At 39.2% G+C, this 24,654-nt stretch overlaps 2 protein-coding genes across 2 annotated transcripts in view; one reads left to right on the forward strand and one right to left on the reverse strand.

Annotated features, from left to right (window-relative positions):
- LOC129772944 (uncharacterized) overlaps positions 1–24,654 on the reverse strand; it is a 32,480-nt gene that overhangs the window by 4,396 nt on the left and 3,430 nt on the right. Inside the window, exons 4-6 of the mRNA XM_055776478.1 lie at positions 11,785–12,794; positions 3,557–3,984; positions 2,130–3,497 (exon numbers count right to left, since the gene is read on the reverse strand). Coding sequence (XP_055632453.1) covers positions 2,130–3,497; positions 3,557–3,984; positions 11,785–12,794 — 2,806 coding nt within the window. The remainder of the gene's footprint in view (positions 1–2,129; positions 3,498–3,556; positions 3,985–11,784; positions 12,795–24,654) is intronic.
- Positions 7,565–23,689, forward strand: LOC129775936 (uncharacterized). The gene is made up of 8 exons (XM_055781224.1): positions 7,565–7,698; positions 7,760–7,864; positions 8,039–8,205; positions 21,608–21,785; positions 21,847–22,164; positions 22,722–22,913; positions 22,968–23,121; positions 23,177–23,689. Exons 1-8 carry the CDS (start codon positions 7,675–7,677, stop codon positions 23,683–23,685), a joined length of 1,647 nt encoding a protein of 548 aa, XP_055637199.1. The 5' UTR covers positions 7,565–7,674; the 3' UTR covers positions 23,686–23,689.

Raw genomic sequence — 24,654 nt, forward strand, 5'->3', positions numbered from 1 at the left:
ACCCCCGGTAACGCAGCTTCAAGGCGCTGCGAGTATGTTGCAGCAGCGTTCGGCTCCTGCAGTCGTCGTAGGTCGTACCGAAGTGAGCGCTAGTGTCTTATGTTATTGACGGCTGCCAGTTTAGAACGCAGTTTGCTCATCGCCAGGTAGTGGTTTGAATCGATGTTAGCGCCACGATAGGTTCTGACGTCGATGATATCCGAGGAGTGCCGACCGTCGATCAAAACGTGGTCAATTTGTGTTTCTGTTTGCTGAAGTGATCTTTAGGTGTAACAGTATTGGAGGCTGTGCTGAAAAAAGGTGCTACGTATGGCCATGTTCTTGGAGGCAAAGTCGATAAGTCTTTGGTTATGATGACGATTTTGATGTCGTGTTTGGGGCAGCGCTCTAGCTGCGCGTAGAATTCTTTATTATCGTCATCGGTGCTAGCTAGATGGGGGCTGTGGCCGTTGATAATACTTATGTTGAAGAAGTGGTTATTTCATTCGGCTGGCGGTAGAATCACATGGGGAGGGGCTTACAATATAAGTCTTTGCTTGTATCCAAATTATATTCCCCTGTCACTCTGGTTGCTACTTTTGGTCGGACCCATTTGAGGACAAATAACGAGGTAAATCCTGCCTTTGAACAATGCTTGATATTTCCCAATTATTCATTTGTTTATCTCAAGAAAAATAAAATGTTATTCATTGTGATAGATGCGTAGAAATATTCCTTATCAATTGATGTAAACATTTTTGCTATCTACTTAGAAATGCTCGAGTAAGTCTTTCATTTTTTCCTACAGGTTCAGTGCCTAGATTTTCATTTCACCCCCAATATCTTCCGGGTAGCGTAGTCCTACGTCTAAACAACCATGATTCATCTAGACAAGACATAAAAAACATTCTAACATTACATATTTAGACTTGTAGCAGTTCTGTATAATGCTAAGCATGAGATTTTTCTGGGAAGCTTTCAAAAATATTCGCAATATTTGTCATAATATTATAAAAAGCAACTTTCTACTTTTTTGGCCCAATCTCATCCCCGTGACCCATCTCACCACCACATCGACGATAAATATTTTTAATCATTTGTTTTTTTCTCGTATACTCCTATGACAATAATCGGATAAGCTGCAAATATAAATCTTGAAGCTTGAAAAAAAATTTGTTCACATTTCAAATATGACTTAATTCAAGAAAAAATGTTGCTTCTAACGTTGAGGTGAAATTTTAGTGGCTTTCATAAGTACATCGTTTATGTCGATATTGCAGCGAAATTAAGAAAGATAGAAGTTGGGTGTCAAAGAACAAATTGTAGAGCGGTTAGAGAACTTTAATTTAAAGTTTAATATAAATTTTTGGAATAGAATCAACAATAAGACATTAAAAATCACTAACTTTTAATTTTTTCAACTTCCAAATGTTATTTAAATCCTCTAATTTAGATGTTTCACTTCTATATCCTGTATTAAATTCTCTCGTCTTTCAAATGGAAGCAACAGAATTGTATTACGTAGCGTACTTTTTGATGTAAAGCCGATTTAAGATAACAGAGTTCGAAACAAACAAAAAAGTTTTGTAACCCTGTCATTGTTGAAATTCGAACATATGCGTAAAAAGATTTTTTTCATCAAATATGATCGTCTATCATCTTTTTCTTCTATATTCAATAAACTAAAAATATATGCATGATAAACGAATAAAAAAAATATGAGTGAAAAGAAATCCGAGACTGTATATAATCGAGTCCGCCATGTAATTGAACAGACCTGTAATGCGACACGAATAATTAGACATTTTTGTAAACATCCCAGATTGAAAGTCTCCACCAGACGTCGACACTGTACCGTGAATGTCCAATTACCCCAATTACAGGCCTCTAATGCGACACTGAGTGGTGCCTCGGTATGTCGAATTAGAGGTAACTTACTGTATATGCCATTGCAATTCAATACTATTGCATCCTGGTCTGAAGAAATTTCCACAATTACAGGTATTTTGATTTGGACATTTATATTATACCCATGATGTTTTCAGGATATTCCTAGCCTACATGTGACATTACACTTTTTTTTGAGCGATTATTTTTGTTGCAGTTTCTTGGCGAATTTTTCAGGGAATGGAAAATCGAAAAATACTCACAGCTAGGGGAACCTCTTCATCCGAATCGGAACAGGAATCATCTTGTTTTATATCAGCATCACTTAATGTGTTTTCGGCCAAAACTTCTTCCGTCCCTAGATCTGAAACCCTATCATTTGTGATAACCAGTTTAATAGCTTCTACCTTCGTAGAATTTGCTTCCTCTTTGACCGCCACATCCTCTTTCACATTCGAGATAAAGTTCGACTCCTCTTCCAAATAACCATCTTCAGCATCATTAATCAAACCAAAGTCATCTGCTGAATAATCGGCATTTGCTTCCGATTCCACCTCATCTTGTTGGTCGGAGTTATCAGACTCGTTCTTGTAAGCCAAACTCAAATTATCGGATACATCTTGTTGCAAAACCGGTTCTATTTTGGTCGTTATTGTTGTCACAATTGAATTAAACTGATCGAGATGGGGCTCCGACGCATTATAATCTGTAGACTCCACTGCCTTCTGGTCGCATGCTGATTGTAACTCCTGAGAAGGATTATAAATAATGTACGATTGCACTGTGGGTTGACCCGAAGCATTCCAGCTGTCTACTCGATCCACAGTTGCTCCTACGTTGGGTTCACTCACGGTAACAGTTTTCTTCGGTTTGGGAACACCTTTCCGATTCCAACCATTCTTGGGCGGAGCAACTTTCAACTGTTCCAAACCCATCTCCTTCCAGTGGTTTCTCCGGTTGTGATTCTCCAGATAATCCGCCTTATTGAAGCTGTGGCAGCACATGTCGCACTGGAAGGCTCTCCCGCGCAATTTATTGTGCGACTCAAGTTCATTAGCCTTTGCAAACTTTCGATCGCAAAAGCTACATCGGAATTGAAAGTGATCCTGAGCATGAACCTTTCGATGGGTCATCATAGCGTAAACGCTATGAAACACCTTCCCACAGTCCGGACAAACTCGCTTCTGATGGTTACGCAGATGCAACCGCAAACTCTTTCGATGTTTGTAAGTTACGCCACAGATTTGGCACGTGTGCGATCGTTCGGTTGTGTGAACTTCCCTGATATGTTGCTTCACGATCGATGGTGTTGCGAAAATCGACGAACACTGGGGACATTTGGTTCCCTGCTTTGTGTGTCTAAAAACGTGACAATCCAGTGCCGTCTGCCCACGGAACCTTTTCGGGCAGTGTGGGCATTTGTAAGGCATCTCCCCGGTGTGCAGTCGGAGATGAACTTTTAGCGTTCCTTTGTGTAGGAAGCGTTTGTGACAGACTTCACACTCAAACTCCTTGATACCATAATGGATCTGTTCATGCTGTTTCAAGGTAGCTCGGAATTTGAAGAATTTGCCACAGATTTCACACGTAACGTTCGATTTGGTGGAGTCTTTTTGACGTCCACTTTTCCGCTAAAACACAAAAAAGTAGTGTTCATCAATCGATAATATGCCACAATCATGATACTGACCTTCGACTCACTCGACGAATCTTCTGCCTTTTGCTTCGCAGGTCTGCCCATTTTTCTTGATTCCACTGCCGGACAGCTAGCACTTTTATCGTCGGTGGCAACGATTTCTCCATTATCCTGCAGTTCCGATATCGACAGCACACTGGGTCTAGGATTCCGAGGACGACCTCTGTTTTTTTTCGTCGAGGAGTCCGTTCCTGACTCTGACAGCCATATGCGGTCTTCGTCTCCTGAAATCTCATCTTCATTCTCAGTTATCTGTTCACTTACATCTTGCAGATCTAGAAGTGGGCGCTCTCGGGGCATTCTTCGAATGCAGATGATAGGTATGCATTTATATTCACGAGGAACGGGCAAATTACTGCGAAGAGAGCAATGTAAACAAACATCTGTGCTAGTACAAAACGGCTGCGTGCTGATTGTATTTGCTGAAGGGAGGGATGGCTGTTTTGTTTTCGTATTGCGTTTGATCATGGTTTGTCCATTGCAAGGTAGATTTTATCCTTCCACGAAAATCGACATTGGCAGATAATGCGACGATTATTTTATTGAAATACAATAAGGCGCAAATTGAGACGCGTATAGCACGAGTAACTTGGCGCGATATAGGGCCTGTTTTGTGGCTAATGAAACCAAATAAAACAGCGCAAATTGGCCAGATGACGCGAGATGGTGGAGCACGCGTGAGACACGACTCGCGTGACGCTGTGGCTAATGATCCCCGATAATCGTTCGATTAATCAATCGAATACTTCCTACAGAAATCGATAATTAATCGAACAAATGCTGCACAACCAATAGCGAACGAATAATTTACGTTGATTAATCGATCCAAACCCAAAGAAAAATAACATACAGCCGCTTCAGTTTTATCCTGAAAATCAATCATTATCTTTGTTAATCCCCTAAATTCGTAAACGAAGCTCAATGTCGTCAAGGTGAATCGAGCCTCGTTTACGTGTTTAGGAGAGCGTTAAAGATAGTAATTTATTTTCGGGCGAAACGAACATTTTTTTGATTCAAGATGGCTTTCTAGCAAATGAGAAATATTAATTTAACTAATTATTTCTCTCATTGTGACGATTAATCAATTAATCGATTATTTAGTATCTGTTAGGCAAACATCATTTGTTTACATTTGTAGCCTCTATGCAGCAGAAGCGGATTCATTATCAATCGACGTTCTTGTAGATGATTCAAATATAGTTGTGATCTTTCTATTAGCGCGAAATATTTCATAAAACTAACATGAACTTTGTGCAACAGTTAGGCAAGCTACTTACCGTACAAGAGCTTTTGTGTGACGTATATTACTTAACTTACTAGCACCTATTTCGTGATTTTCATTGAACGACTTTTCCACTAGATTTGAATCGAATAAATAACAGGAAAGGATAATCAGCATGTTCGGAGATTCAAGACACAGAGGCTCGAGCTCACGTTCGAATGTTACCTTGTATTTTCCATGAATTAGCCAATTGATGGATTTTCTTCGTTTCCGATCAATTTTCTTATAACCATGTTTCACTTCTCCGCAGAGCATTCAGGTACCCAGAAATCATATCTGAGGTTCTGGTTCATCTTTCTGGCTGAATATGCTCTTTATTTCAACATAATCATCTGCTTTTTTGGCGAAACTAACCACCGATTAAGGATATCTACAAACGAATATCCATTATAGTTTATTTCTTCACGAGACCAGCATTTCAGGGCAAAAAGCACAAAGCCTAAATGGGAGCACACTTCACCTAATCCGACTAAACAATCATAATGTGCAATTTGCATTGTTTCTGTGAAACTTTTTGAATAATCAATCTGCTTCCATTGATATGGATCATACCCATAACAGAAATTTCTATTTTTCTCCGTGTATATGGCTTTGACGGTCAAAGTGAATATTTTTATATAAAGAGACATATATTCGCATGTTATTAATATAGTGTAGCGCGTAATTTCTATAACTATTTCGCTAAAATAATTATTTAAACAAAGCTCAATCTTGTCGATCCATACAAATCCTATGCAGCGATCTCTTTTGACTGCCTAACAGATCGCTGATACATATGCACGCTGCAAGCGCCCTATTCGCGTTGACGGCGGTATGGTGTCGACATCTGGATACGACAATAGTTTGTATGAGGCCAACTATTCTTTAACAGATTAGTGGGCCCTAAGGCAGTTTAAAATTGCTAAAATTTGTATGAAATTTTTTTCTTGGCTTTATTTACCTACTAGAAGTACGTTGTTCTGACTCTAATTTAAACTATTTTCTATGAATTTTCAGATATTCTCACAAAAATTTACCATTATAATATAGAATTATATTTAGATACAGCTTTTGTATCATATTCTTTCACTACTTGCAAGCAAAAATAATTTTCATTTACATAGTACTAATTTGATTTGGGAAAAATAATTTCCATTAATAATTTATATTTTAAAAGTGTGTTAATTTCTTCTGCAAGCCCGAATTGTCATACCTACTCCCCCATTTCGTCATACGAAGCTCAATGCCGTCAACACGGATTGCGCCATGAGTCTGCCACCGTATGGTTGTACCAGTCGGGTTTGTTTGTTAGTAAATAAATATATCGCGCATCTCTGTGTAAATCAAACATTGTATGCGAGTGGCACGTTATTTACACCAAATTGCGCCCCAATATGCGCTCCACCACGCACGTATGAGTCGTATTGATAGTCTCATGTTCGCTTACAAGTGCTATACTTTGGCAGCTTTCGCGGTTCACGACCAAAAATGTCTCGTAAGTTCTTCAATTTTGTTGGCAGTACAATCTGAATTTGAAGAAAAAATTCCTTTCATTGTATATTTCAACAAATTAATTTGCTTCACTTACCAGTGATTCCTAATTCATTCGAAACTTTTTTCCAACACTTATCGATCAGAATTCGGAGCTTTCTGTTCGAGTTCGCTGATTCCGAAGTACACTACTCTGAAATATAAGTTATAATATATATAAGCTTATTAGAAATATAAGCTTACACAACCACAGAAACATCTTCCGCATTAATGTAAACAAAATATAAAATTGACATTTTTATCAATTGTCGCGCGTTCATCGCGTGAAAAAGCTGTGTATGTCGAGGTTTTTATTGTCGCGCAGCAATTCGCTTGTCGCATTGCATCGCAACGCATTTACTCTGGCATATGCGGCAGTTTTTGGCATGAACCAATGAACGCATCTTGGTGGCGTGCGACTTGTCAAAAGTTGCATAGAATCGCGTTGCTAAGCGCACATTGGCAGCGGCTTTTGAGTATCATGATGAGATTTAACTCATCAGCAACAAATCTTGAGTTTATCAATAGCAACGGTAATCAGTACAAAGGGTTCAACCATGCTAATAAAATATTTATGATGGTAGAACGAATGATGCCAAGATTTTTTTCTCAGGATGGTGTTATTTTATAAGGTGATTGGTAATCTAGTTGGTCATGTTAACCAGATAAGAAACACGACTCACTTATCATTAGTTCAACAACATACAACATATATTCATACTACTCAACTCATCATTAGTTCATACAATCCATTCTTATCTCATGAATAAATGTGAGTTTCCCGGATAAAAACTGCAAAATGTGAACTTGATTCATTTTATTTAATGATTCCCTTGTGCTGCAAACAAAATAACGAAACGCATCGCGAATCTGCTTCCCAGTTGTCACTACACCGCCGTGAAACGGATTACGCGATAATCTTTACATTTCTCATTTAATTAATCATTCTTTAAGAGATGTTCGAGTTATTAGCATTCAAAAGCAAACATTAGTACAATTTACATATTTTCTGTACATATTACCAACCGTACGTTAATTCTCCTCGTAGGATATACCAATAATTTGTACGATAGAAAATGACTATACTATAGATTGGTAGCATTTACCGAAAAAAATCGTTATATTTACTAACTATTCCTCTCGGTACACAAACCGACTAATCGGACTGTCTCACCTTAATATATAGTCGTTGGTTCTGACTGAAGCCTTCAAAGCATCTCAAGTCAAAACAAAACTCAAAAAACATCATGAACGAGCTGGTAATCAAAACAATTGATTAGTTAAAATTTGCTGTTCTTCATTCGATCACGGTTTTTAAATTATGGCTGACGAAAGTAGTAGTCCTGTGAGTATTGCAAATTGTTTTAATGTTTCAAAATAACGAATATTGTAAACCTATCTTTTAGACTGAGTGGACTGAATTTACAGTGAAAGTCGAGTGTGAAACCACTGAATTGAATGAAAATGAAGTTGAGGTTTACAGCATAGAACATGACGAAGAGAAGATTTTTGTGAGTATATTAGCTAGAGAATATTATTCCTAAACATTGTCTAAAAGTAAGCAAAAAGACGGCAGTTAACACGTTTTTTCAAAGTGCGCACAAATTTCTAATGAAACCCGTATCTTATATTTACTCTCATAAAAAAAATTATGTACAAACTATGGTGACATTTATCAATTCCAGGCTGCGCTTCTGAATATTCCTAAAATCGAGAATAATGATGAAGATTCTGGGACTGAAGGTACTGCAGACGACAGCTGCCAATTGACTGTGCCTCCAAGTCCCGGAGATAGTCTACCAAATTCTCCAGCCAACCAAAACGCTGTCAAATGTGGTGACACGCAAAGCAAGTACGTGTTAATAATCAGTTTACTCATATCCCGAACTCTATTCTGGAAATCATCTACCGTGAGCTGTGTGTTACATTTTAAGATGAGAGAAAGTGTTTATTACCAGCGACAAAGTTTGCATTCAAATGTTTCTCAATTCATTTTCGTTGTTATCGTTTATTATTCCTTTCGAGTGAAAAAGTGGTGCAAATAGTGAAACGGTTCAAGGTTGATTCATTTACAGAAGATATTCATTGACTAGCCTACACTTTTTCTGAATGGTTGTTTCTGTTACAGTTGTTTACTGCGGCGCTTTATTCCGTTCACGAAAAAAGGGTACCTAATTGAAAGTTCAAGTGCAAGTAAAGATTAGTCAACGGTTGATGCATATTATCGGCTGGCTGTAAAAGCACTATAAATAATGTGAAAGCGTTCAGGGCCACCAAAAGAGTAAAGAGTTATTTTAATTTTTTTTTGTTTTATTAGAAGCGAGCTGAACTTTATTGGTGGAATGATGTTTTGAGTTAAAAAAACCTTTCCCTGACTCTCAAAAGGACTCATTTGGAAAACTAATCTAAACAGTCGATCAATGAGAATGGTAATTTAGAAAGCTTCGCTGCCATTGTCATTCGGTCGCTAGCTGTGTGGCTGATAACTATTGGTGACTTTTTTCGATCTTTCATTAAAGTTTGGTGAATTCGAGCATTGTTTACGGGTTTAAAGTGGCTTCAAAATGCAGTAATTTTCAAGCAGAATGTGAAGAAGGTATGTTCAGCAGTGAGAGCTGCTTTCGGTGGAAAACTGAAGGTGAAATTTTATCCCGCTATCTCCGCCACCGCTTTCCCAAACAACAATCGATTCGGTTCGAATTTTCTGTTGCCGTTCTGAGCGTTCTTTGGAGTTTTGATTTTGGGAGCGTTGGAAATGTAATTTTGCTAAGAGATACTCAAAAACTATTAGAATATTCTATAAGTTGAGTGTTTGAGTGTCGCTCTAGACCAGTGATTTTCAACCGGTGAAGAATTCCCCTCTAGTGGGGAATTCGGTTATTAAAAGGGGGAATTGTGCAAGAAAATATTGCACATTTACTTCGCTCTGCTTTGAAGATGACAACGATTAGCAAAAATTGTCACAAAAACTTTATTGGATACGCTAAAATTTGCGATCTTCGGCAAACATTTCCAAATCAGAAATGAATGTTCAACTGAACAACTTCGCAAAGTTTGAAAGACTTTCGTCAGTGAATGAGGATGGAACAGACAATGAAACAGTACAGAAGACCATAAAAAGTGAAGTTGTACAGCATTTGTCAAGACTTTTTACAAGTTAAACTCGAAGCATATTTTCCTTGTATCAAAGAACAAATTTGGACATGGTTTGAAATGCCTTCCGACTAGGGATACATCTGGTCGGAATTAAAAATCAGGACATCAGTCGCAGCTGCGATTTCGACCAAACCATTATCAATCTTCAATTATTTAAAATAAATTTAAACAAATAAAAACACGTTGTGTGTGATTCCCATTTCAAGAGACCAAAATACTTAAATCTATTCATTTCAAAATACTTAAATCTAAGTTTTCTCGGACGATCCATGCGGTGGAAAAACTCCGGAGGTGATGGCTTGTGCTCTGTACGAGAACAGGAGATTTTTGGGCGGTTTCCGAGTCATCAAATATCATGCGCAATGGTGCCGAAGACAATCCATGGGTTTGAAGCTTTTATGGAACGCAAGAGTTCCTTCTGCAGCCCAAATCTTCTGAGCGATGTGATTTTTACTCCACATAATTCCTCATGAAGCGGATTCCAATTGACAATTCGTGCAATATTTCGGTGCTTGGATGTGCTTTCCCAAATCTGATCTACCTGTAATGGTTTCCAAACTTCGGTTTCAATAAAATCACAAAATGCACATGCCGATATTGGCCACAAACACTTATAAATGAGTTATTCCAAATTATATATATATATATATATATATATATATATATATATATATATACATAAAAAAATTAAATGAATTCTAATTTGTCAACAGAATGGAATTTCTCATAAAAATCAGGACAAACGCTGGAATATCAAAAATAAATCAGGACGCCTCAAAAGCATCTCAAAATCAGAACATGTTCTGCTAAATCAGGACAGATGATATCCCTACTTCCGACTGGCAGTGACGCATGTTTGGAATCAATTTCAGAACAAACTCATCGGTCTACAAATGATCGATTCTTATCCTGATATGCGGAATAAGCGTTACGAGTGTTATTGTCTTTTTCGTAGAATTTAAGTGAATCTGGATTTCCTACAATGCTGCTGATGGGAACAAGATGCCGTAACGGATTTGATATCGAAGACATGAGGTATGCTTTCGAAAACGTTCTCAAGAATTACGATTTTGGGCGGAAATCATTCAGGCGCAGGTGCCACACTGACTTGCCAAACTTTATGTACCTTTTTTGTAATCAGATACAAGTATAAAATCGAATTTGTTGCGAATATAACTTGAAAACCGTTTGTATTCTTACATTACTTTACTGTTAGCATATCAGACTTTCTTACAAAATACTGATAGGGGTGAAGCATTGGGATTATTTTCCGTAAAGGGGGAATTGAGCAAAAAAGGTTGAAAACCATTGCGCTACACAGTGATCAATCAAATTTAATGCTGAGAGTTAATTGGAAAATCTGGTTTTATTGCTTCGTGAAACATTCCCGTTCCTCATTCTGCGAAATCATTCATTCATCGACCCTTGTCGGCGCTAAAAATATTTTACTATAGAGTTTCATTCCTAAATTTCCAGAAGGTTTGTTCTCGTCCACTAAAATTTCGTAGTCCTATGTTAACAATCCGGTCATGTTTTGGAAACCACCCTTATTTTCCCACCTGAAAATCCATAATTATTTTTGCCTCTCAATGAAAGCACACGAAGCTTAATGCCGTCTACGCGAATATATTTATTTATTTATTTTATTCACCCAGTCTTCGCCAAAAAATTTGTCGACAGACTAAAATGTAACTATTAATCCTTATACTAAACACATTTCTAGTCATGTCAAATTCAAACAAGTAATACACATCATTAAACCGTTTGCAACAAACATCGGAAGGATTATTTTGTCCGTATAGAGTACGATGCGTTGCCTGCCGGAAGAAAACAACTTGTCTAGTTGATCTACCCGAAGCGTTGATTCGAAGCTTGCCCAGAAGTACTGCACAGTCAAGATTGTTGCGATGAAGAAAATCAGCAGTCTCTGGAGAAACTCACGTCGTTTTTGCAGTGTCGGTAAATGGATCAGTGCGCAGCGTTCTTCGTATGAGGTCAGATGCTGGTCGCTGCGCCACAGAAGATGACGAAGAGCATATCGAACGAAACTTTTCTACACACGTTCCAGGCGAGCGATGTGAACGGCGTGGTATGGGGCCCAAACAGTAACACCGTATTCCAATAAACTGCGTACGAGAGACACATACAACGCTTTGAGGCAATATACATCACTAAATGCCTGAGTGGCGTCTTATCAAGCCGAGAACGGTAAAAGCCTTAGCTGTAACTGTTGCAATATGCTCTGTAAATTTTAACTTGTTGTCGAGCACGATACCTAGATCTTTAACAGCTGCAGCCCTTTCCACTTCGGTCGATCCCATCGTATAATCGAAAGTGATTGGTGAGCAAAGTCGCGAAAATGTTATCGCGTGACATTTCCTGATGTTCACTTCCATGCCATTCATCGAGCACCAATCCAGCAGGGTGTTTACATCCATTTGAAGAGCACAGCAATCCGCGTGTGATGTTACTACACGAAACAATTTCAGGTCGTCTGCATACATCATTTTAGGCGATTTGAGAACAGTGCAAATATCGTTAACGAAAAGTACAAAGAGCAATAACCAAGGACACAAGTGACTGCCCTGCGGCACGCCAGAGGTGACAGAAAAGAGCGATGAAACTGACGAGCCAATCTGCACGTATGCACAACGATCAGTCAGATACGAGTTAATCCAATTGGTTAACCAAAGCGGATACCCGAAACGCCTAAGTTTTTCCACAGCAAGGGTGTGGGGAACGCGGTCGAATGCTTTCGTGAAGTCAACGTAAATGGCGTCCACCTGTTGTCGTTTCTTAATTTTGTCAATCAGTAGGGATACGTAGCTCATGAGGTTTGTTACAGTAGACCGTTTTTTGGCAAACCCATGTTGTTCGTTTGCGATGAAGTGGCGGACTGCTGGGTATATGTGGTCCAGCAGCATACTTTGGAAAACTTTCGGAATACAGTTTAGTATCGATATTCCCCTGTAATTCTGCACATCGTGGACGTCACCTGCTTTATGAATTTGGATTATTGATGCCGTTTTCCATAATGCGGGAAATTGTCCTTCTCTCAGCGAACGGTTGAAGAGCAAAGAAGAAGGCAAAGCCAACGAGGAGCTACATGCCTTGATGAAGGAAGGTTGCAGCTTATCCGGTCCGGCTCCTTTTGAGGCTTCGAGACAACACAGCTTCCTGTTTACGCCCTCTTCGGTGAATGAGAAAAGTGTCATGTTCAGGTCATACGACTGCAGACTACTCAAGTACCGTTCATTCAAAGGTGGTGAGTTATGATTTAACACACTTGGAAAGAAGGACGAGATTAAGTTTGCTGAGATGATAACGATGTATTGCCTTTATAGAAAACATTGTGAGGAATTCCGTTATATAAAAAAATTAACATGGTGAACATAGTATTGTGTTTTATGCTGTGATATTTTATGAATATTTAGTGTGAAATATTGCCCTGTGCAGCGAAAGAAGTCTTCGTTCGCGTACCCTTTGTGTTGAGAAATCAGGATGAGTAGGAGAACGGTTGCCCACAACAACCGATTCTTGTTTAATTTTGCCCCGGCGTGCTGTTTTTCTTGTATAGCAGCCGTGGCGGTTCATTCTTTCTTTATTTCTCTTCTCTGTATGGTTGTATACTGCCGTAATCTCGCGAAGTGACGCAAGCGCCAGAGGGAGAAATTTTCAGTACGAGACTTTTCGCAAAATTGCATGTATAATCAGCACACGCGTACATTACGAAAATCTGATCTGTACAAATTGTGTACAATTGATGGAAAAACATTGCCATCGGCTCGATTTTTGAAAAAAATGTTGTTTTATTTAGGCTATGTTACCAACGCCAGTTTGTTGTGAAAACAGCAAATTTTAATCGCTGTTTCCACAACCGATTGGCGTTCATCCATCAAAGTATGGGAGAATTTGTTTCCAAATATTTTCTACTACATGCCACCGTTGAGTGGAGCATGAGGTAGCATCAGAGAGAAGAGTTCTACACATTTTCCGTCTTTGTAGCGTGTGTCGAGCGGGCCAACGTAGTTGAGAGCCCGATTGTAACAACTATGGACAGCATCTTCTATTCCAATCCAAAATGCAATTGGAAACATCCGTGTTGAATAAGAGAATTCCGTCCGAAATTATCCGATGTAAAGCAAACACAGTTTACGCGAGGATGTTCTGAGTTTTGTTATAAGATCCGTTTCGATGGAGATTTTAGACATTACCCTTCGATCAACTCTCAGCTTCAATTCATCCGAAAAAGACATTGAGCAAGTGAGGTAAGTGAACATCGTCAAGATGCTTTGTCCCTTGATTGATGTTGTTATTTGAAATTTGTTGTCCCTTCTCGTTCATTCTATGCCATCAGGACGGATTAAAAATCATATCGCATCAGATTCCAAATTACGTCACATTATAAGGGAAGTGACGCTTGTGCCACATCACAGTGGAAATGGCGCTTACGCCATTCCGTTTTCAACCTTTTACGGGGTCATTTTTCCACATTTCTATAAAACTTCGCAGTCGTTTGAATGGATTTGGTATTCTTTATCGATTTATAACATAAAAAGTAAAATGTCAATTTTGGCGCTTGCGTCACTTTGCGAGATCACGGCAGTATAGCGCCATTTCCCTTATAATGTGCCGTAATTTGAATGTGATGCGATGTGATTTTTGATCTGTTCTGATGGCAATATAATGAACGAGCAGGGACAGAAAATTTCACGTAACAACATCTTCCGTACTGGACGTTTAGCACAATGAGAGTGACATGCCATCTGTCTTGTAAAAAAACACTTTTCCTAAAAACTCGTCATGCCAAATATTTTAATCAAAAACAGTCGATCCTCATGCAGTGCTACATTTATAACAGCAATTTTGTTTTAGAACTACAAATCATGTACTTAGAAGCTTTGTTTAAAAGTCTCGCCAAATATTGAAATTGATAAAATCAAACTCATTTTAAAAAAAATACCATAGATTGCACATAACGATTATGACTAAATAGTTAAAACTGATCAATTAAATTGTTGACTACAAGGATTTCCCAATAGTGTCTTTTATCTTCAGGTATCAAGGGACAAAGTATATTGACGATGTCGATAAATAAATGTCGATTTGTTGAACAGCTGCACTCTTCTAAATTCTCCATCGAGACGCATCTTATAATAAAACTCAAAACATCCTCGCGAAAACTGTATTTGCTTTACATCGGATAATTTCGGACGGCATTATCATATTCAACACGGATGTTTTCAATTGCATTTTGGATTTGAAAAATCGGTGCTGTCCATAGTTGTTAAAATCGGGATCTCAACTACATTAGCCTACAAAGTTGGAAAATGTGTAGAACTTTTCTCCATGATGCTATCTCATGCTCCGCTCAACGGCGGCATTTTGTAGAAAATAATTGGAAACAGATTCTCGCATATATTGATGGATGAACGCCAATCGGTTGTGGAAACAGCGATTAAAATTTGCTGTTTCCACAACAAACTGGCGTTGGTAACATAGCTTAAATAAGACTGCATTTTTTTCAAAAATCAAGCCGATGGCTATGTTTTTCCATCAATTGTACACAATTTGTACAGATCAGATTTTCCTAATGTACGCGTATGCTGATTATACATGCAATTTTGCGAAAAGTCTCGTACTGAAAATTTTTCCCTCTGGCGCTTGCGTCACTTCGCGAGATTACGGCAGTATAGCGTCCCGCTTTAATCTGTTGGCTGTGGAATGTTCGGTGTGTAAACTGGGGATAGTGGTAAGCGATCTGCCCGTTTGCTGTATCGGTAAGTGTAGCGGAGCGTTCACTACAAATGCACACTTCTGAGCAGTTCGACAGCAAAGCTTATCACGGAGAACGTGAATGTTTTTTTCAAATGTAATGACTGTCTATCAGACCAAGGTTGTGGTGAGCAAAGTGATCTTATCTCGGGTGTGCGAAAGGTAGAGAAAGAGGTGTTGAAACTATCTTCACTCTCTGACTCGCTTACGGACATGCGAGATCACATTACGGCTCAGCTAGACAGCGCGCTAAAGTGGTAATTTTAGGAATGGTAGAGATGGCTCCATCATTGTTGAGTGTTCAACTGGAGCCAACATAATTGATGTCAAAAATAATATTGAAAGCAATTTGGGTGAAAATTACCATGCTGTTGTTCCCATCAAGACGGGTCTATGGTACTAGGTGAGGCCGTTTCGTCACTATGTTGGTTAGGGGAGCGGTATATGAAAACAGTACGGAAGAAAGCAGAAGGGGAATTAATTGCTTGTAGCGTGAAAGAGACAGACTGATCAGGAGCGAGCTTCGGCACTAGCGTATTGTGTTTTGTTTACAAACAAAACTCAGTAGACTTCCAAGATGGCTGAAGAGTGGTTTTAGCAAGTTGGCCCACCTTAGGATATACTTCTAGGCGCCTTGGTTCCCATATCGGTGCCAAGATTAAAAATTGTGGGCATGAGCGATCAGCATTCCTCCGACGTTTTCATTGACTATTTAAAGAGTCAAAATGAAAACATCGCAATTAAAGATGTAAAAGTTTTGAAAGTTTTCGAAAATCCACGCTTCATATACAACAAGTATAGCGCTATGATTGAAGTAGATGTTGACACATATAATAATTTACTGAATGCGGAAAAAATAAATGTGGGGTTTGATCGGTGCTTTGTAGTTCCTGCGATTAGTGTGTTGAGATGCTTCAAATGCGGATAATTTGGACATAAGGGCACGGATTGCAAACAAAATTGTGAAACGTGTTCTAAAGGGTGTGTCACATCAAATTGCATCACGGAAAAAACGCTGTAGAAATTTAATTTTTAGGAATTATATCTTCAGCTTTCGCTTATAATCAGATAAGAGTGTATAGATCACGTTGGCCATGCTTCACTGTCAATTTTTCGTAAATTTGGAAAAATGTCGAACGAAAAAGAGCGTCGTGAATTAATCCTGTGCACTCATTTCGAGAATCCGGAGTTGTCACATCGGGACATCGGTAAGATGCTGGGAATCGTCCAATCCACGGTCAGCAGAGTACTAAAACGATACTTCGAGAACCTAACCATCGACCGGAAGGTGGAGAACGGCAAAAATGGATGCTCCGTCAGTGAAAAAGATCACAAGCGCGTAGTTAAGCAGTTTAGACGTGATCCGAGAAGTTCGGTCCGGGATGTCGCCAATAAGCTGAATTTGTCAAGTTCATTCGTTCAGCGGACCAAGCAGGGGCAGGGACTGCGTACATACAAGGTTCAGAAGGCTCCTAACCGCGACGAAAGGCAAAACATGGTGGGGAAGACGCGAGCCCGGAAGCTGTGCACCGAAATGCTGACGAAGCCGCATTGCCTGGTAATGGACGACGAAACCTACGTCAAAGCGGACTTTCGTCAGCTGCCGGGCCTGTTGTTCTTCTCCGCAGAGGACAAATTCAGCGTTCCGGAGGAGATTCGCAAGCAGAAACTATCCAAGTTTGCCAAAAAGTACATGGTGTGGCAAGCGATCTGATCTTGCGGAAAGCGGAGCGCCCCCTTCGTGATAACCGACACGGTAAACAGGCAGGTTTACCTTAAGGAGTGCCTACAGAAGCGCTTACTACCACTATTGAAGCAGCACGAGGGCCCGACCATCTTCTGGCCGGATCTCGCTTTGTGCCACTATTCAAAGGACGTGTTGGAGTGGTACGAAACCAACGGCGTCACCTTCGTGCCAAAGGAAATGAACCCGCCCAACGCGCCGGAGCTTCGCCCAATAGAGAAATATTGGGCGATTATGAAGCAGGCCCTTCGGAAGAACCCAAAAGTTGTCAAATCGGAGGCGGACTTCAAGAGAAAATGGATTTCTGTTAAAAAAAACTACAACCTGACGTTGTACAGAACCTTATGGACGGGGTAAAGAGGAAGGTGCGAGCATACGGGCTTGGGCTCGAAGTATGAATAAAAAGAAAATGCCAAAAGTTGTTTAATAGTTTTTATTTTACTGTCTAAAATTCTCAAAAGAATCGGTCTACTGGGCGAATTTCTACAGCGTTTTTTCCGTGATGCAATTTGATGTGACACACCCTTTAGGTGTAGTCAGAAACACAAGACATCTGAGTGCAGGTCAACTGTATTGAAATGTGTTAACTGTTTGAAACTGAATAGAGAACGTAAAATGAACTTGGACGTCAATCATGCCGCATTTAGTTCTGAATGCTTAGTATACAAAAGACTTTATGAATTTGAAAAAGGTAGCTTACATTTCAATAAATAGCAACCATGTTCCAGAAGAATTGTGAATCAATTTCATGTTCTGTATTTAAATATTGCGGGGTTGTCAACAAACTACGAAGCATTACGTCAGATTGTTGAGGAAAAGCGTCCACTTTTAGTTTTATTATCAGAAACACATATTAATGAAATTTAATCATTTGATCAATATAGTATTCCGGGATATAATGTTGCTGCTTGTTTATCACATTCTAGACATACTGGCGGTGTTGCTATTTATGTCAAAGAATCAGTTCAATTCAATCTTCACCTCAACGAAGTTATTGATGGAAACTGGTTTTTGGGCATTACAATTGAACGCGGCATGAAGATGGGTAATTATGGTGTTTTGTATCATAGCCCCAGCTCAAGTGACGAGCGTTTTGTTGAAATTTCAGAAAACTGGCTCGAAATGTTCCTTGATTCTAGCAAATTAAATATATTAGCTGGTGATGTCAATGTCAATTGGCGTGATGACTACAATTCGAACCATTTGAAGCGCTTATCTGATTTCTTCAATTTGAAACAAACAGTAAATGAATTCACGCGTATTTCCAGGCACAGTAAAACTTTAATTGATCATGTTTATTCCAATTTTGAAACTTTTAACACAGTCACGGATATCAATTTGAAAATAACCGATCATGACACCTTGGTTATCAATATCGTAGATAATTTCGTGGCAAACGACGAGTTTGTTGAATTGAAGTGCTGGAGGAAACATTCGAAACATGCTGTTTCGAATCTTGTGACGGGAAGCCTGGATTTTCCATTCGAGGTCGATAATTTAGATGAATCAGCAGCTGTTCTAACTATTACCTTGAAAACGTGTACAAATCAGCTAGTTACGTAAAAGTTTGTATCGAACAGCTGGTACAATTTTTATCTTTTGCGCCTTAAACGTGAGAGAGACAAATGGTACAACAAATTTCGTAGAACAAATGATGGAAATCATTGGAATATGAACACGATCGCGCGCAATAGATATTCACGATATTCATGGTTCAAAGAGTTGAATTGGCGCTCAAATTCCGGCACAACTGCTTTTTGGTCATCTCCTCTAGATCGAAAATACCGCTGTCGTGCCTTCCTTAGTCGATTCCGAAGATTCCCCAAATCTCTATTCCACCACGGTTGTTTACCCTTCGGTTGAACGAACCGTTTGCGCAATGGTACGTTCACATTAATAATTCTATCTACTTCTCTATGAGATCGGCTAACCGCTTCATCAATTGTGCCCACAGTGAGAATTCGAAATTTTAGCGTTCAAATCAACGAAGTTACATTCAAAATCAGAATCCGAATTGGATTACGATTCCAATAATACAAAGGCAAAAGCAGCAAGCTTTCCAATTTCATAGTCTTTATTTTTAGGTTTTCCAAAACAATATTCGGAACATGACAGTTTAGTATAGTTGGATTAGTGAACCCTAGTGCGAACCCGTGAAACATCTTAGTGCGAACCCAACAGCTTTCGGGTTGAACCTAGTACGAAACTAGGTTGAAAAAACTAGGAATGAAAAAACATTTTGACAGCAGTTAGGTTGGAACTGAGGTTGAAACTGAACAAAAACGAATTCGCTATTAGTACGTAAAACATTTGTTGGTGCTGGCAATTTGTTGATCTGATGTGAAAAATGCCGAAAAAAGATATTTGACTGAATCGGAACAATGAGTTGTTCGTGAACTGAGGAAACCTGGTATGAGTAACAAGGAAATAGGAAGAAGAGTAAACTGATCCGAACATCGATTCGAAATGTGCTGAAGAAAGGTAAAAAAAATGGCGTTAAGAAGAAAACCAAGAGAAAACAAAAGTTAGCAATCGTGACTGGAGTTAACCGGAACTGGAAAGTTCAATGCATCGGAAATTAAGAAGAAGCATCGACTGTCGATTACCAATAAGCGCATTGCAAAGATATTGCGGGGATATGGTGACTTCAAGTACACTAAAAAGGCCAAGAAATCGAATCTTACTCCAGCACATATTCCGGCTCGATTGAATTTCGCCAAAAAGCATATGGCATGGCGAAATGAATGAGATAACGTTGTAATAGTCCTGATTGTTGTACACACTACTGGCATGATTTGAGGAAGGAACCCTAGATTTTTTTGTTGTTGTCAATGTTCAAACAGTTTATTTCAAAAAGTTCTAAAAATAATTACAAAATAATTAGTCGAAAGTCGTTTCGAGTTCAAATTCTAAACTAGCTATATAAATTAAGTTACTACATTGCATAATAATAGTTACATATTTTACAAATATTTTGAGAATTACAACTTTTTTTGATTTTTGTATGCTCCTCAATTGAGGTCTCAAAAGCTCCCCTATTGAGAGTCTGCGCCATCCATTGAGCAGAGTAATTAATTTTCGCTGCAATAGTCTCCAAGCTGGCTCCACCCGTACGCATTCGCTCAATTTGTGTTCTAATGTTTCGCATCCAATGTTACAGAACAAACAGCTCTCACCATCGGTCCTATTCATTCGGTACATCAATTTTCTATGCTCAAGCTTTCTATTGGTCAACAAGAAAAGAGTACTCTGTTCACTCGAGGTCAGCTGGAGTTAGCGAAGGTCACTCCCAAAATGCGAACGGTATTAGCGTGTGGCAGCCACGGCATGGTGAGTGGCATGTCGTCAGTGTAGCCCACCGAGATTGAAACAGATTTCTCCAAACTTAAAATTGCTCTCGAAGCGTTGGAATGCATCTCGTATACGACCCATTTTTGTAATACACGTGCTTATTACCGAAACATCATCGGCGTACGCAACAACGAGGTCAGAACCACATATCTCATCGAGTCGTTTGAGCAATGGGTGCAAATAAATTACGAAGAGGTGCATGGAGAGTGGATCTCCCTGACGAACCGATCAAGTTGAGTCGAAACATTGGAGGCGGAACACTCATGATTTGGGGTGGTTTTTCACGTCATGGAAAACCCCTATTGCTACTGTTTCAACCAGGTTGAACTCAGAAATGTACGTGGAATTACTGGTAGACGTTCTGGTACCATTTACCGAGGATTTTATGCCTGAAGACTTCACTTTCCAACTAGGCAATGCAGCCATTCATGTCACTAAGAGAAGTACGCAGTGGTTTTCGGAGCGAGACAACAAAGTATTGGACTGGTCAGAAAGTTGTCCAGACCTTGAGAACCTTTTGGGGATTCTTCGACGTGTGTACAGCGGAAGAAGGTAGTACGGAACAGTTCGGGAACTAGAAGCTGCTGTGAGAGAATCCTGGAGGTCTATCGCTGCTGCAACGCTTGAAAATCTCGTTAGTTCCATACCGAACGGAATTTCCGAAACTATTCGCAATAATGAAAAGCAGACTAAATATTGACTATTATTTTTCCGTAACATGTTAACTAAATCATTGTTTCATTAATAAAAACTAAAGTGCGTTTATACAAATTTCCTATCTCTCTTTAATTTCATATTCAGCCAGATAAGAACTTAGAATTGGAGCCAATACTGTAATAAATTATGATTTGGGCCAACATTTGCAATTGTTGAGGATCAATTATTGTTTACTAACTTACTAAAGCACTAAAATAAGACACTGCGTTTAAACGAATTGTTCGCACTGTATAGTACATAAATGGATGATTTTAAATTTTTTTCTGTTTTGCTCGTTCACGGCTTCATATGTTCCTTCTTACTTCTTTCTTTAGCTTCTCTGAGTTCCATAGTCGCTCCAACTGAAGGGATGTCTTCGCTATGAATTTCCATGGAATTAATCTTGAATATTCACCGCGTAAAAAAAGAACCCAGTGTATTCTGGAAATTTATGAAGAAATTTTAGAATCGATGTAATTAATCAAACAATAAACAATGATTCCATTGCAACCTTCAATTCTTTACCGTATAGGGGGAAGCTGCAATTTACCAATAAACGCCAATTCAAGCGAATGATTGATCTTCTAAATAAGCAGCCAGAGGTCGCGAGAGGATCAGCAAGATTTAATACCGGCCCGTATTGGGAAGCTATGGCAGCTGAACTGAATAGTCTCGGGCCACCGACCAAGGAATCGACGGCATGGAAAAAGGTTGACCCAATAGAATTTCCGTGCAATTTCCGTGTATTCTCTTAAGTTGGGTTTTTTTCAGGTATGGGTCGACTGGAAGTCAAATACAAAGCGGAAACTAGTGCATAATCTCAATGAACAACAAGCTACAAGGGGCCATAAAAAGCGCAAAATTTTCGAATTTACTACACTGGAAGAACGTCTCATTGATATCGCGCGACTTGCGGCAGCCGTTGATGGCACAGACGACTCAGTTGGTCCTGGGGTAGAGTCGGATCCAGTACATCCAACCAATGAAAAGGAAACAAACGAAGTGAGCAGCGAAAAGCAAATCCAAAATTCAGCGGAAGAAAACGGAGAGGAAGAAGGTCCATGGATGTTCGCCTTGCTGGAAAGGCAGGTGCGTAATCAAAACAAGTTGAAAGGGATTCTGTCGCTGATTTCAAACTATTGATCGGTATACCTCAAACAATCGAAGACATGCGACAGGAAAATAGACCAAATAAACTTGTACTGAAAATATTACGCGAGAAAAGCTGAAAACTAAAAAAAATAATTCTTGAAATAGAATTAAGGCCACTTTCATCGGATACCCCCGTAACCGTTCCTCAAAAACATAAAATGATAGAGAAGTATAAATTTTTTTTTGCAAGTCACCCTACAAACAAGTTAGGTGAATTTGAAGATGCAGTTACCATGCATCGGAAATGGATTTTCAGGATTCCAACCATTCCTCTTGCCACACTGTGCGATCTTTTCACATTTTTTAAGACTTCCTTTTTCTGGTGCTCGAAAACAATAAAGAGTAGCTTATGTTAACACAACAAATTAATCCAAGATCTGAAAAAAAAATCGAAAGATTTCTCGCGATTGTTTAAAATTAACGCGATTGTTGCGTAGTTATAAATTTATCCCTGGTCCCAGGATTAATATACGATCATATTTTTTTCAAGGCAGAAAGTAACAACCAGAAAACAGTTCGAACTAATGATCGAAGTACTAGAGAAGTATCCAGCGGTGGCGAAGGGATTGAAATTCGCAGAATATGCCGGCTTCGGCAAGGATCCCTATTACGAAGTGTGGAATGAACTTGCTGCGTCGCTGAACAGCGTTGGTCCACCCGTCAGGAAAATGCAAGAGTGGATGAAGGTTGGTTATTTATTTCTTATCCGGAAGTAAATCTAACGGTACGTTTCCTCCAAGGTGTGGAATGACCTCCGACTAAAGGTTAGAAAGAAGCTCGAGCATAACCAGACGGAAATGAAAGTCAATGGCGGGAGACCAAATCGTTTGATGTTTTTGTCGTCATACGAAAAACAAGTGGCAAAATTATTATCATTCCAAAAACCCTACGAAGGTAATTAATAAAAAATGGAAATATACATTCATACTCATTGATAATCCTCGCATAGCTCCTTCCCCCGAGTTGAAGTCGCGAGTATCTTCAGTGGCTCAATCATCGAACTCGCTTGGAAGGGCATTAGATAACGAAAACGACGAAATTTCCGATGTAAATAGAGGTGAGCCGGTGGAAGTGTCCGTGACTCCTAAGAATCCAGCGTCTACAAATAACAGGCAGAAATTGGAGCAACAACCGGTAAAAAGAAATGAACCGACCGAAATACCTGTAGCAATGACAATAGTGCCTCCTAGGCAAAACGCGTCCAAAAACTACAGGCGAAAATTGTTGGAGCAACAGACCGATTACCTCCGAGAGCTGGTGCAAAATAGTCGCGAGAGTCTTCGACTCCAGAAGGAAACGCTGGAGCTTCATAAAGAACGGTTGAAACTCAAGAAAAAAGAATTAGATCGGGCAGAGAAACATCAAGCAGACCAGTCGAAGTTTCAGTCTCAAGTTCTTGAATACAAAAAAATAAAACTGGAATTGCTGCGCTCCCAAATGAATGGAATGTCGAAATAATATTTATGGAATATCAGATTTGTTTTACTATATATCACAGTAATTGACCATTTATCTAGGTGCAGAGCAAATGGATTCATCATTTCGTCATTTAATCTTTTCGCAATTCTTTGTTGCGGAAAACTTCGGCCAATTCTGTTATCTGCGTAATGGAATTAGTTCAATCGTCCCACAAGCTGGACCGAAACATGAAAACATAAACTGATGTAGGAGAGGTGGTGTTAAAACGGACATGTTAAGAAGAACTTCAATTATATCTTTGGAAACTCATGTTTCCCAAAACTTTGATGCAGTTCCTTGCAATTCAATATACTGTATTCCTACCCAATTGGCCAAATATTTTACAAAAAACAGTTTTTCAATGTTTTGCTGAAATTAAAACAGACCTAAAAATACAACATTTTTTTCGATTTCGGTTTCGTTTGCTTGATTAATTTTCGAGTAATTCAGAAATTTGTGTTTCATTTGTATGGTAGCCCCCGCTTAGAGAGGGGAGTGGAGAGTCTAACCATCATATAAACATTTATTGCACCCTAAAACCTCAATATGCCTAATTTGGTTTGGTGTACTGCCGTTCTACGCATAATTGTCCCACGGTTCATATGGATTGCATAGAACATAGTGCAGTTATGCGTAGAACGGCAGTGTATCGGATTTAGTATCACTGAGTATGGTACCGGAAAAAGCACTCCGAAGGGTGCAAACCCACATCACACTTCAAGCAAATATACGTCGTACATCGGTTGCAATACACACACCATCGTTGGGTATCAGTTGGATTTGTATTAATGAAATGATTTATTCCATCAAACCTAACTTCCGATGACTTCGAGTGTTTAGGCTTGATCTGCATGAACTCGATCCTTGCTGGATTTATATCACTCATCCGAATTTAAGGTCATTTTTCCCAGTGTCTGGCTCTCCGCTCCTTGCTGCTGCCCAAGGAGCATTCTTGTGATTGGCCTCGTC

This window comes from Toxorhynchites rutilus, chromosome 3 (assembly GCF_029784135.1).
Source record: "Toxorhynchites rutilus septentrionalis strain SRP chromosome 3, ASM2978413v1, whole genome shotgun sequence".
NCBI classification, from domain to species: Eukaryota; Metazoa; Arthropoda; class Insecta; order Diptera; family Culicidae; genus Toxorhynchites; species Toxorhynchites rutilus.